Genomic DNA, 14,770 nt, shown 5'->3' with positions numbered 1-14,770 from the left:
GCGCGGCAGTGTGTGACGTCACACTAGTTTGCTTGTTTTCGGTTGGGGAGTTCTATCCACTAGTTCGGTTTTTGGTAGCAATTTTAACCAGAATAGGGGTTTGTTTTGGGGCGCTTACCTTTCTGGGTGCCTGTTCCGGTCGATGGCAGACATAGAATGCTTCCAAATACACGGGGGCTTCTATAGGCCATTGCTCCCCTTGCCTCTCTGAGGGGGCCCGGTTCTGGCCGTGGTCCCCGGTAGGCCTAAGAACTCCATACACATGACTGATGCCAAAGTCTGACATTAGCATATCAGCCTGGGATAGCTCCGGGGAGCCGACGGGGCTCCCCCCCAGAAAAGAGGTGCTGACTCAGCGTGCGTCCAAGGCTCCCCTGCTCAGCCCCAGCTGTCAGGCAGGAGTGGCCACAGAGATAATTACCTAATTATTTCAATGTCTCTGATTGAATTTTCTTCATTTTTTTACTGTAATATTATTCAATAGTGTGTAGTGTGATATATTTATATAATAAAATGTGTGAATCATCGCTGTACTCAAAATTATGGTGAGCATATTATTGATTCAATTATTGTGTTCATAAAACAATAAACAAATACTTTGTCGGTTATTACAATATATACACACAGGTTATATATACATATCTGCATGATTTGTTCACCATAACAACCCACTAAGTTATTGCAAATCAAAAAGCAGCGAGTAGTGGCCACCACATCTGCCAGTCAGCCTCTCACTGCCACTCCCTCCCTCAATGACTCCTCACTCTCCCACATCCTCCTCCCACCATACTGTTCTTGCTTTTATTCACTACACACAGACGTTATATATAAGCATCTACATGATGTGTTCACCATAACTATTCATCTAAGCTGGTATAGTGCCCAAAGAGCATAGTGGCCACCCCTACCCAGCATGATAAATCATGCAGATGTTGCCACCTCCCTCATCAAAATGGCTTCTCCCCCACACTCCTTTTGCTGTTATTACACCATATATACACATTATATATAAGTATCTACATTTGTGTTCACCATAACAAACCACTAAGTTGGTATGCTGAGTAGCAGTGGGAGTGGCAGCCAGTGGCTGGCTCCCACTCGCTCCCTCCCTCACCTCACCTGATTTGCCACCCTTCTCCCACCATACTGTTTTTGCTTTTATTCACTATATACAGACATTACATGTAAGTATCTACATGTTTTGTTCACCATAGCGAACAACCAAGCTGGTATTGTGAGTCCAGACAGTAAAAGGTGGTCACACACAGTCAGCAGACAATGCTACCTTCTTCCCCACCAAGATTACTCCTCCCACTACAGCACTAATTATCACAACAATCCTGCTATTATCAGAATCCTGGTCATTTTTATCACAGTCAGGGGTCTTCTGTAATACTATCATCGCTAAATAATAGCATGTACATATATATTATGACAGGCCAGTCCCCCAACTTAATAATGTTGGATACACAGATGTGTGATAGAGCCTCCTTTCTGATATGTAACTTCAGTGCTGCACCCCTACCCAGGGTACGTATAGTCTCAGGCAGGCAATGTGGCCACAATATGGAAGCCTCGATTGCTGCACCTAAGGTACGAGGATTTGCAAAGACGCACTGACCTGATTCTGACTGGATTAGGACTACCACAAACGAGGAACGGGGTACCACAAGACTAAGGTCTTCTGAAGGGGAAGACATCCTCTTAGCATCTCGCTCTGGGGCAGCATCAGCCGACTCATTTTCCAGCAGACGTTTTCCTCTCTGGGACTTGCTGTTAACATCCATGGCGCCCCCGCTCGGGGAGGCGTCCATTAGGGAGGCTCCGGCCTCCCCCGGTCCTATGAACCCCTGGGTAGCTGCAGTGAGCACACACTGGCCCAAAGAAGCCAGCTGAATTCAAAGATGAGTTCCAGGTAAGGTGTGGAAAGAACGTCCAGCCAGGAGTGTTCAATCCGCGCGCCAAGATGGCCGACCTTCGTGGCAAGTCCAACATTTCAAGATGGCTGCCGGCAAGAGGAAATACAAAACAGAGCTTGATTTTGTGAGATTCAATGAAGAAAGCATTGATATTAGCAGTCTACATAACAAGTTGGTAAAATTAGATACTATAGTGAACTCTCATGTAGAAAAAATTAGTAAATTGAAAGAAAGTAATGACCATTTGAAAGGCAAAGTTTTATGTCTTGAGAGTTTAGTGAAAGACTTGTGCAAGGACAAGAATCAGTTGGAAACAAATTGCAAAGCCATGGAAGAGGAAAATAAACTCTTAAAAATATCTTTGGAAGAAGTTAAAGCAAACTTAAACATAAATGACTACAATAGGATTAGGTAAGGAAATTCAACAGGAGAAACAGCTTTTGTCAGGACAGATGGAGGAAGTTACACAGGGAATAGAACAGTGCACGAAAGATATGCAACGCACCTATGCACAAATGGCCAAGGAGAAGGAAAAAATTGAACCAGCCAGGTCCGAACCCGGGACAGGAAACAGATGGAATGGCCTCCAGATCACCAGGAAACCAAACCCAGCGATCTGGAAAGAACCACACCCCGGCAAGCAGACAAGCGGACTGACCGGGAGCCCACACCAGCCAGTCGACGAGGTAGGCCAGACACCGAATCTCAAACAGATTCAGACAGGGCACCAAGATCCGGTAAAGATGCAAAAATACACCAAGTGCCAATAATTGACCTGGAGGTCCAGGGCCACCATTCAGGCACCCGGCCCCAACAGAAGCCGGACAGGAGACAACAGTCCTCCGAGGAGGGCATAGAAACCAGGGCGCAGACTGAAGAAGTCCTGAAGAACCGCAGATTCGAAAGGCCCATGTCTGCAAAGAGCAGACGGGAACCCCAGAAGGATGGGGCGGATCGACCACGCCCAATGCACCCACCAATAGCGGGACCATACGAGAGTCAACAGAGCAAGCTGCTCCCCCAGCGCCCCGTCAACAGAGAAGGGAACAGAGTCCCCTTCCGAAAGAAAAAGTACACATACACATACATACATATCATGTATATACACATACACACAAGGTATGTTACACACACGTGTGTATGCACATCCATATGTGCACACACATGTGTATGTGTATCTGCTGCAACAGGCAGGTACCTGTTGCAGCAGAAGAGATGAAAATCATAGAGAAAATAGTAGGTTTAGGAGAAGGCTGAAAGGAAAATGTCAGTGATTTTAGAAGAATAAGAAAATATAAGAAAGACAAGAACCGCCCCTTAACCCTCAAACTGCTAGGGGCCCAAATGGAATTCACACCCACAGGCGCAACAAAAAAAAAAATTCTAAAAAATTCTTTCGTCTTATAGAAGTGTTCATTTTTGTTCCCTGATCACGGAAAAAATAACAAAAAAATCGTAGGTGGCATATTTTAGCTGCAATAGGGTAGGGAAGTGTGGCAAAAAAGGGGCGTTGGCAGAGCCTTCGCCAGACGAAGTCTACTCCGCCAGAGCTGTCAGACGGCAGTTGCCACAAATATATTATTACCTAATTATTTCAATGTCTCTGATTGATTATTTCTTAGGTTTTTTGCAGTAATATTATTCCATAGTGAATTGTGGTACATTTATATAATAAAATGTGTGAACCATCGCTGTACTCAAAATTATGGTGTGCATATTAGTGATTCAACTATTATGTTCATAAAACAATAAACAAATAGTTTTGCTGTTGCTACAGAGCACCACTTGGTTTCCGAACTTTAGTTATCCGAAACTTCCAGTTTCCCGATTGGGGTTGGGGAGTCATGCTACCCGAACAAAGTTCGGGTAGGAAGGGGTCCACCAAGCGTCACGCCGGCTTGTGGTGGTGGGTGGGCGATGGTCCAGTTTGCCCACTGTGACTTCACAGATTCACGGCCTATTATTCCGATTATTTTGAATTGCCATAAGGCTGGAATGTTCATTCTGTGCTTTTGTTTTACATATCTGCACAATCAAGAAACATCTGTGCACCATGTCGGCTCCAAATGCACGCATTGCGTCAGTGATGGCTGACTGGTGGGTGGATGGACGATGGAGTTTAGGTGGGAGGCAGTATGAATGAGGGGGGGGGGGAGAATCAGTGAGAGAGGGGGGGGAGAGAGATGCTAGGAGGGAGGGGGAGGTAGGGAGAGATGTTAGGAGGTAGGGAGAGATGCTAAGAGGGAGGGGGAGGTAGGGAGAGATGCTAGGAGGTAGGCAGGAAGGGATGGAAGTAGTAGTGAGAATTAGGGAGGGAAAGGCAGGCTGGCAGGCACAGGCAGGCAGGCTGGCAGGCACAGGCAGGCAGGCTGGCAGGCTGGCAGGCACAGGCAGGCAGGCTGGCAGGCACAGGCAGGCAGGCTGGCAGGCACAGGCAGGCAGGCTGGCAGGCACAGGCAGGCAGGCTGGCAGGCACAGGCAGGCAGGCTGGCAGGCACAGGCAGGCAGGCTGGCAGGCACAGGCAGGCAGGCTGGCAGGCACAGGCAGGCAGGCACAGGCAGGCAGGCTGGCAGGCACAGGCAGGCAGGCTGGCAGGCACAGGCAGGCAGGCTGGCAGGCACAGGCAGGCAGGCTGGCAGGCACAGGCAGGCAGGCTGGCAGGCACAGGCAGGCAGGCTGGCAGGCACAGGCAGGCAGGCTGGCAGGCACAGGCAGGCAGGCAGACAGGCAGGCAGGCAGGCTAGCTTGCAGGCAGGGAGTGAGTGGTAGTCACGCGGTTGAACCGCGTGACCTTGAGAGATGGGATGTAGGGGAGCGGGTGGTTTGTTGGTGGTGGGGGTGAGACCGGCTCATTCCCGAAGATAGGCTGGCTGGAAAGGAAGCAGGCTGGCAGGCTGGGAAGGAGGCAGGCAGGCAGGCTGGGAAGGAGGCAGGCTGGCAGGCTGGGAAGGAGGCAGGCTGGCAGGCTGGGAAGGAGGCAGGCTGGCAGGCAGGGAAGGAGGCAGGCTGGCAGGCTGGGAAGGAGGCAGGCTGGCAGGCAGGGAAGGAGGCAGGCTGGCAGGCTGGGAAGGAGGCAGGCTGGGAAGGAAGCAGGCTGGCAGGCTGGGAAGGAGGCAGGCAGGCAGGCTGGGAAGGAGGCAGGCAGGCAGGCTGGGAAGGAAGCAGGCTGGCAGGCTGGGAAGGAGGCAGGCTGGGAAGGAGGCAGGCTGCGAAGGAGGCAGGCTGGGAAGGAGGCAGGCAGGCTGGGAAGGAGGCAGGCTGGGAAGGAGGCAGGCTGGGAAGGAAGCAGGCTGGCAGGCTGGGAAGGAGGCAGGCAGGCAGGCTGGGAAGGAGGCAGGCTGGGAAGGAAGCAGGCTGGCAGGCTGGGAAGGAGGCAGGCAGGCAGGCTGGGAAGGAGGCAGGCTGGGAAGGAGGCAGGCTGGGAAGGAGGCAGGCTGGGAAGGAAGCAGGCTGGCAGGCTGGGAAGGAGGCAGGCAGGCAGGCAGGAAGCGATATATGGGTGTTGAAGTGAGCCGTGAACCACGTGACCTTTGAGAGAGTGTGTGTGTGTGTGTGTGTATGGGTTTGGGGTGGGGGGGTGGGGGTGGTGTGTCGGTGGTGGGGGGAGAGGGGGAGGTGTGTCGGTGGTGGGGGGAGAGGGGGAGGTGTGTCGGTGGTGGGGGGAGAGGGGGAGGTGTGTCGGTGGTGGGGGGAGAGGGGGAGGTGTGTCGGTGGTGGGGGGAGAGGGGGAGGTGTGTCGGTGGTGGGGGGAGAGGGGGAGGTGTGTCGGTGGTGGGGGGAGAGGGGGAGGTGTGTCGGTGGTGGGGGGAGAGGGGGAGGTGTGTCGGTGGTGGGGGGAGAGGGGGAGGTGTGTCGGTGGTGGGGGGAGAGGGGGAGGTGTGTCGGTGGTGGGGGGAGAGGGGGAGGTGTGTCGGTGGTGGGGGAGGGACCGGCTGACTCCTAAGCCTAACCACACTCCACAGACCTGTGACCCAGATTTGTTTCTTAAATGTACAGTACATCATCGTATATTTTAGGCAGGATGTTCCTGCAGGCTGGCAGGAAACATCCAGAGGATGTTTGCCAGACGTCTTAATAATCAGTTAGGAACAATTAAGGACTTTTATAAAGCGGATCAGGACTTCACTTATTGATGAGTACAAACAAAACACGGTCGCATTTACGCCATGAACCTGACGATTTTTTTCCCTAGAGTTTTTTTCATAAATTTTTCGGAAAAATTTCTTTTTACATTTCTAGTTTATTTTTTCCCCTCTATTTCTCGTATACGAACTTACATGTTAACCGACGGGTCTCGTCCCCAAGGGGTTCGGAAACCAAGTGGTGCTCTGTATACTATATACACAGGTTATATATAAGTTTCTACATGTTTTGTTCACCATAACGAACTACTAAGTTGGTCTTGTGAGACACAAAGCAATGAGGAATGACCGCCACACACCAGCCAGCCTCTCGCTGCCACTCCCTCCCTCAACAACACCTCACTCGCCCTCATTCTCCTCCCACAATACTGTTTTTGCATTTATTCACTATACACAGACGTTATATATACGTATTTACATGTTTTGTTCACCATAACTGTACATCTAAGCTTGTATGGTGAGTAAAGGCACAAAGACGTAGCTACTCACACAGTCAGCTGGTGACGGCCGCCCTCAAGAACAGACGCACTAATATTTCTCCTCCAACAATATTGTTTGTGGTGTTATTACGCTATACACACACATTATATATAAGTACAGGCATACCTCAGTTTAAGAGTTTAATTGGTTCCTGGAGACGCCTCGTATTCCGAAAACTCGCATTCCGAAAACTCGCATTCCGAAGCTAATTTCCCTATAAGAAATAAAGGGAAGTGAATTAATCCATTCCTCACTACCCCAAAAACCCCACATCAAACTAAATTTTTATACCTAATTTACCTAATTCATCTAAATAAACCTACAAAACTATGTTCCAGTTGACCAGACCACACACTAGAAATTAGTTATGTTATGTTATGTTCCAGTTATTACTTACTTTGCTGTCGAGTGCTGTAGGCGTATGGAAGATGGTGAGGAGGGGGGAGGAGGAGAGGAGTTACTGTTTGGAAGGGGAGTCCCCTTCCATAATCACATCAGGCAGTGACGACCTTTCTGGTGTGCTCTCCCTGGGACGTTTTATCTGAGTGCCACTAGGTCCTGGCTGAGGCTCACTGCTCGATTTCCTCACCACAAATCTGTCCATGGAAGCTTGCTTTTCCCTTCTTCGCAAGCTCTCTCTGTAGTAAGGCATCACATTGTCATTGAAAAGATTAAGACAACGGCCTACTACAGCTTTCTCTGGGTGAGTCTGTTCAACAGTTGTTTGAATCTCTTCCCACATCTGACACACCTTCTTAATTACTGCAGAAGGGACATTCGCTGGTGCTGCTGCCACCTCCTCCTCCACTGCAGAATCATCCGCTGCTGCGTTGGCTTGCTGTTCCTGTTGAAGGGCTAGGAGTTCTTCGGTGGTCAGTTCTTCGTTGTGTTCTTCCACCAACTCCTCCACATCATCACCATCCAATTCCAAGCCCATTTGCTGGCCTAGACTAACAATTTCCTCAACAATAGGCGCATCATTTATAGGCTCAAACCCCTCAAAGTCTAGTTCTCTCACACATTCAGGCCACAATTTTCTCCAGCCAGAGATCAGGGTTCTTTGAGTCACTTCTTGCCAGGCTTTGTCAACGAGTTTTAATGCACTACAAATGTTAAAATGTTGTTTCCAGAACTCTTTGAGGGTGAGGTTTGTGGCTTCAGTCACTTCAAAACATTTCTGGAAAAGTGCCCTTTCATAAAGTTTCTTAAAATTTGCTATGATTTTCTGGTCCATAGGCTGAATTAGAGGAGTGGTGTTAGGAGGAAGGAATTTAACTGTGAGGAATTTATTGTATCTAGGCAACAAATCATCTTCCAAGCCTGGAGGATGAGCAGGAGCATTGTCAAGGAGAAGCACGGCTTTGAGTGGCAAATGTTTCTCCTGCAGATATTTTTCTACGGCAGGGCACACCACTTCATTCACCCACTCCGAAAAAATAAGCCTAGTCACCCATGCTTTTTTATTAGACTTCCACATCACACACAAATGGGTTTTCTGCACTTTATACTGTTTGAAAACCCTTGGATTTTCAGAATGATACACTAGCAAGGGTTTAATTTTCAAATCGCCACTCGCATTTGAACACAGCACAAGCGTAAACCTATCTTTCATAGGCTTGTGTCCAGGCAAGGATTTTTCCTCCTTGGTAATGTATGTCCTCTTAGGCATTCTTTTCCAAAACAGTCCTGTTTCGTCACAATTAAACACTTGTTGCGGTAGGTATCCCTCAGCCTCTGCAAACTCTTTAAATTCGTCAATAAATCGTCCAGCGGCTGGTTTGTCTGAGCTGGCTGCCTCCCCATGCCTTGTAACACTATGGATACCACTTCTCTTTCTAAATTTTTCAAACCAGCCCCTGCTTGCCTTAAACTCTTTCGTATCTGCATCATTCGTTGCAGGGGTATTCTTTAGAAGGTCTTCGTGCAACATCCTGGCTTTCTCACAAATAATGGCCTCCGAAACACTATCACCCCTCAACTCCTTGTCGTGTATCCAAATTAATAACAACTTTTCCACTTTTTCAAGTATTTGTGGTCTTTGTTTCGTTATTGTTCTTACTCCTTTTGCCACTTTAGCACCCATAATCTCATTTTTCTTCTTAAGTATAGTGCATATTGTTGATGTGGCTTTGTTGTACTGCCTACAAAGTTCAACAACACGTGTACCGTTCTCATGCTTCCGAATGATCTCTTGTTTCTCCTCTATTGTCATCCTTCACATGAGCTTTTTGGCCTTTATCCTTACCACTGGCTTTCTTGGGACCCATGGTGAGATATATAATAACAAATTGTATAGACAAATCACCAAAAATCCAACAAAACACTGAAAATCCGCGAGAAGAATTGATGTAGGGGTAGTCACTGAGCGCGAGACAATGGTAAACTGAGGGGCGGCGGGGCAGAGGGGCGACGATCGCCGAACCACCACGCGCTAGGTCGGCCTGTACGCGTATCAACAAACTCGCGTCCCGAGGTAACCCTCGCCTTCCGAGACATATTTTTGGAGTAAATACTGCTCGTCTTCCGAAAAACTCGCATACAGGGACACTCGCATTCCAAGGTACCACTGTATCTACCTGTTTTATTCACCATACCTGTACAAATAAGCTGGTATGGTGCCCAAAGACCATAGTGGCCAAAAGTAATTAACAACATGACAAGTCGTGCAGACGACGCATCTCCCTCACCAAAATGGCGGCTCCCAACCTACTCCTCTCGCTGTTATCTCACACTATACACACGTTATATTTAAGTATCTACATTTGTGTTCACCATAGCGAACCACTAAGCTGGTATGGTGAGTGCAGTCAATAAAAGGTGGCCACACACAGTCAGAAGACAATGCCACAACCCTCATTCCCACAGCCTTACTCCTCCCTCCATGGAGCACAGCGCTAAATATCACCACAATCCTGCTATTATCAGAATCCTGGTCAGTTTTATCACATTCAGGGGTCTTCTATAATACTATCATCACTAAATAATAGCAGTATCATGTATATTATGGCATTTGTAGGCGATGCTGTGGTCACAAGCTGAACAGCGGTGCTGTGAGCTCGTGCTGCGTGCACCAGCCTTGGTGACTTGCTCAATACTGGCGCTCTAACACCGAAGAATGTTGGCCTGGATTTTTTTTCTAGGTGGCATTTGGCAACTATTGGTCGTGGCTGTACTAGAGCTGCCCCTATCCCAGGCGGGGCGTTTAAATTATAGCGCTAGACACGAAAGCATATATAAATGATGTGCACGGTTTCAGTTTTGTCACTGATATCATATATATATGATATGCGCGGTTTAAGGGTTAAATTAATTTACAAAGATACGTGTGCCACAAATCAGTAAACGAAAATCATTGAAACTCAGTCATTTACTTGTGTGGGCCACTCTGGCTGGTGTTTGGTTAATATGCTTTACTTGTTGTGTGGACCATTCTGGCTTGTGTTTGGTTCATATGGTTAACATGTTGTGTGATCCATTTGTGTGATCCAACTTGTCTTATGAAGGAATTATTAATTGTAGATAGAATGAGACAGTTTTCCACCACTCTGTGAACTCTGTCCCAACATCGTAAGCTTGTGGACCACTTGTTTTCCACATGTGTGGCCCACATGTGTGGTCTACTTGTGTGATCCAACTTGTCATATGAAGGAATTATTAATTGTAACCTGTGATGAAATTGGAAAGTTTTCCACCACTCTGTGAACTCTGTCCCAACATCTTAAGCTTGTGGACCATTTGTGGACCACATGTGCGGTTCACTTGTGTGGTCCACTTGTGAGATCGAACTTGTCATATGAGCGAATTATTAATTGTAATCTGTGATAGAATGGGAAAGTTTTCCACCAGTCTGTGACCTCTGTCTCGACATCGTAAGCAAATCTGAACATCCCCCACTTCGGCGAACCATTGTTTGTCGAACCGGGTGTGTAAATCCGGCCTGAAAAGTGTGCGAACTAGCCGGAGATTCGTTGAATCGGGGTACATTGAATCGAGGTTGTACTGTACTGTATATCACATAAATACATTGCCCAGTGTTAATACTGTGTCTGTTACTTTCACCAATTTAAAAAAAAGTTCTTTATTTATTTTTTCTTCTTTTTTGTTATCTGATTTTGTTGTAACCTCTACATCCTGGAAAGTGCATAACCATCCCTAACTATGTGAGGATAGAATGAAATTAGTCAACAAATATATCTGTCACAACTGGCAGAACTTGGGATTTTGAACTTTTTGGGGTTGAATTTTTCATAGATTTTTTCACAGAACAGGTGCATCAGGGTGAAAGATATTTTACCCATTTGTTTCTGCCTCGGCCGGGAATCGAACCTGGGCCCTTAGGACTACGCCCCCCCCTCTCCCGCGTTCCCCGAGCACTGTTCACTCAGCCGCGAGGCTCTGGTCCCCAAAAGGCTAAAACGAACTCCTGTGTCTGATGTAACCCATTTGCATAGGGCAATCTCAGCAAGACAGCTTCAGGGAGCCACTGGGGACTCTCCAGTAAGGGCAAATTTGTGGAAATTCTGGTTTTCATACAAATCCAGGAAGGGGTACAGAACTATTTAATCCACAATTTGGAGTTGTGCCAGTACAGTATTTATTACCTGATTTTTTAACAGGAAGCCAGCAGCTTGTCGAAGGTCCCCCCATTTGCCTTGATGATCTTTTCCAAGTACAGTAGATTTTAAAACTTAACAGAGTTCTGGTATTTATGGCTTCAGTGGGTAGGCAGTTCCATGAGTTTATAACCCCCATGGGTGAAAAAGCATCTCCTGTTCTCAGTCCTACACTGTGACTTGTTGAGCCACAATGAGTGAACTTTGTCTCGTACATCCCTAGCACTTTGACTCTGCAGGGATGATTGCAGGCTTCACTTTTGCACCAGAGCCATAATGACAATTTGCGTGAAAGGTAATGCTCTCGTCCAATGTATAGTACTTGATGAAACTTACCTTAGGGATCAATCAAATATAATATTTAAAAAATTTAACTGTACTTCTACAATAAAATATAATGTAAGATTAATAATTGGGTAGAATTCAACATATACAAAATAACTGACCTCACCACAATAAGCTCCAGCTGTCCATCATTATCTATATCTGTGACTGCCATTCCAAAGCAGAGATGAAGTGTACTGCTTTCAAAACACTTCCTGTAGCAAGTAAACCAAGAGAAAACTAATATCTGGCATCAAATATTAAATAATCTAATTTCAGAAGTGCAAATTTATAGAACTAGTGAGCAATGATTTTATATTTGTAATATTACATAAGTATCACCTGTAATTTGGTAAAATAATATTCTTACAATCATTTGTCTTAACTACGGATATATGAGTGAATAATACTGCATAGTGTACAGGGCAAACCTAAGTACCTGATATCAAATTATTGAGAGTATGCCTACAGTTTTAGACTTTTTTATATTTTGTACATGGCAACTGAAGTTAAATTTATTGTCCATGTGAACACCAAGTGTGACGTGACACAGTAGTGCAGCTATACTGGGCAGATGTAACGTGACATGCACTTCACATCAATAAAATCGTAAGTGTTGAATGTAATGAAACGCCATTTTCTGGGCAAAAAAAAAAAAACAGAGCTGAATGTAATAAAATGCCATTTTCTGGGTGAGACCCCAGAAGCTCCCCAGAGATATACTGGGTTGATGTGTACAGTGGGGCCTCAACTTGCGAATTTAATCCGTTCCCAGAGACAGGTCTTAAGTCGAAACGAATTTTCCCATAAGAAATAATGTAAGTTGAATTAATCCATTCCACACCTCCAAAAATATTAACTTAAAAATACATTTTATACCGAATAACACTCATTTTGTACTTGCTAAAATATAGTACAATACCCCCCCCCCCAAATCAATATGAAATTCAATTTTTTTACTTTATTTTTATTTTTCATAGAAAATGGAGCAGCCTTCCTGACAAACACTAAACGAACCTCTTGACATTTATTTTTTCAAATTTTTTAAATTTTATTTTATTTTTTTATTTTCCATAGAAAATGGAGCAGTCTACCTGACATACACTGAATAAATCATATACTGTAACCCCGCGATTATCCGGGATTCGAACATCCGGAAAACGCCCTTATATGGCCAAAATCGTGACCGGATAAAGTTATCTCAATATCCGGCCAAAATGGCCACAGGAACCGGATGAAAGCTGGTTTGGCCGGATAAAAAATCGGCCGTACCGTATTAATCCCGTCTGCCATCTTGGTGGAGGAGGGGGTGGGGTGGGTGGGTGGTGTCAGGAGGGTGGGCGGGGAGTGTAGGGAGGGACCACCTGGATACAGGAATTACCATTAATTTTAGAACAATTAATCATAGCCAAAAACAAATGAAATAGTACTAGTAATTATGTAATAACAAATAAATAAGTTTCCTAAAAGCAATGTGCACAGGCTGAAGGTTCCTTAAAAAATATTGTGAGTTTTTCCTCCTGGCGGCCTACGTAATGTGTTATAGCTGCCCCAAGTGGACCCATCCAACACTGGTCAACCCATGTGCTCCTGTCGCTCGTGTTATACCACAGTGCTGCGCCATTAGTGAAATATTTTTTTAAACAACTTTTTTATTTTCATAGCAACTTTGAACATTTTTGGCCAAGACTATGTCTGGTAGCAACATCAATCGTTCTGGAGGTGTTAAGAGGAAGAAGGTTGTCCTAGCAATTAAGGACAAGTTACGTGTTGTTCAACCAATGAGGCGTCACAGGCAGCCAAATGCCTTCCACAAGTGAGGCATCACAAGCAAGCCAAGCGCCTTCAACAAGTGAGGCGCAAGCAAGTGCCTTCAACAAGCGAGGCTTCACAGGCAAGCCAAGCACCTTCAACAAGTGAGGCCTCACAGGCAACCCAAATGCCTTCAACCAGTGAGGCTTCAGCAGCTGACAGTCAAAACTAACTTTGCTTAATGAACTGTACAGTAATTTTAAGTGTTAATTTTAGTGTTGTGTTAGTATAAGTTACGTAAATTGTTAAGAATTCTTAACTTCAAGATGTGTGGCATCAATCAAGAAGACGAACACCAACAAGGTAAGTTGAGGTTTCTAGTTGAATATTTATTAATTATATGTGGCAAGGCAATTCAAATTACGTCGTTTGTAGTATAAAAATAGTTGGAAATGGTCACTTTTGGACTCGTAGGTGAAAAAGTACCATTATCCGAAAAAAGTTATAATCCGGCTGGGGGGCCTTCTCATATAGTCCGGATGATCGAGTGGAGACAGTATTTATTTTTTCAATTTTGTCATTTTTTTTTTTTTTTTTTAGTTTTCATATAAAATGGAGCAGCCTACCTGACATACACTGAATGAACCTTTTAACATTTTTTTATTTTTTCAATTTTTTTCAATTTTGTGCTTTGTTTAATTTTTTATAAAAAAATTCAATGTAATAAAACGCCATTTTCTCCCCGGAGCTATCCAGGTTGATAAGGATATCCCTAACTTTGGCATCAGTCGATGTGGGTGGAGTTCTAGGCCTACCAGGGACCACGGCCAGAACCTGGCCCCCTCAGAGAGGCACGAGGAGCAATGGCCTGTAGAAATGCACATGTGATTTTGGAGCATTCTACTGTATACCTGCCATCGACTGGGACAGGCACCCAGAAAGGTAAGCCCCCAAAACAAACCCCTATTCTGGTTAAAAACGACAAAAATAGACAAACGAGTGGACAGAACTCCCCAAAAGAAAAGGAGTAAACAATCATGACATCACATTAGCTGCACCGCATGTCTGCTATCCACCCTGCAGTTCTGAGGTTGGATATCAAAACACACGATAACCGCTGACCAGAGGGAGGGAGGGAGGGTTGCCGGGGCCCCCTGGGACTCACCCAGAAAATGGCGTTTCATTACACCCAACGCTGGTTTTCTGGGGAGAGCCCCTACGGCTCCCTGGAGCTACTTCACCAAAGACTAAAAGAAAAAAGGGGACTTACCTGGTACGTGGTCGGTGCTCCACATCTCAACTTGAAGTCGAGACAGGCTGCAGCCGCCGACCCAAAGCGGCACAGACCCGACTAGGCCCAGGAACGTTAACGAGGTAGCGTGCAGCCAAGACCCTGTTCGACTGCCAAAAACCCCGTGGCTGAATGTCAGCCCAGGACATGTTACCAAAGACGGCAGCAAGAGCAGGAAACTTACAAACATTATGGGCACGGAGATAGACCACAGGCTGGCTAGACTTAATAACCCTGCAGATGACCTG

General features: G+C 46.0%; 1 protein-coding gene across 5 annotated transcripts in view; it reads right to left on the bottom strand.

Annotated features, from left to right (window-relative positions):
* LOC123757091 (cartilage acidic protein 1) overlaps positions 1–14,770 on the bottom strand; it is a 293,121-nt gene that overhangs the window by 171,829 nt on the left and 106,522 nt on the right. For all 5 annotated transcript variants that reach the window (XM_069323801.1, XM_069323802.1, XM_069323799.1 and 2 more), the window contains exon 3: positions 11,602–11,694. In XM_069323801.1, the coding sequence (XP_069179902.1) occupies positions 11,602–11,694 (93 nt within the window). The remainder of the gene's footprint in view (positions 1–11,601; positions 11,695–14,770) is intronic.

This window comes from Procambarus clarkii, chromosome 13 (assembly GCF_040958095.1).
Source record: "Procambarus clarkii isolate CNS0578487 chromosome 13, FALCON_Pclarkii_2.0, whole genome shotgun sequence".
Lineage (NCBI taxonomy): Eukaryota > Metazoa > Arthropoda > Malacostraca > Decapoda > Cambaridae > Procambarus > Procambarus clarkii.
The sequence above is the reverse complement of the archived record's forward strand: the minus strand, read 5'-3'. Positions and strand labels throughout refer to the sequence as shown.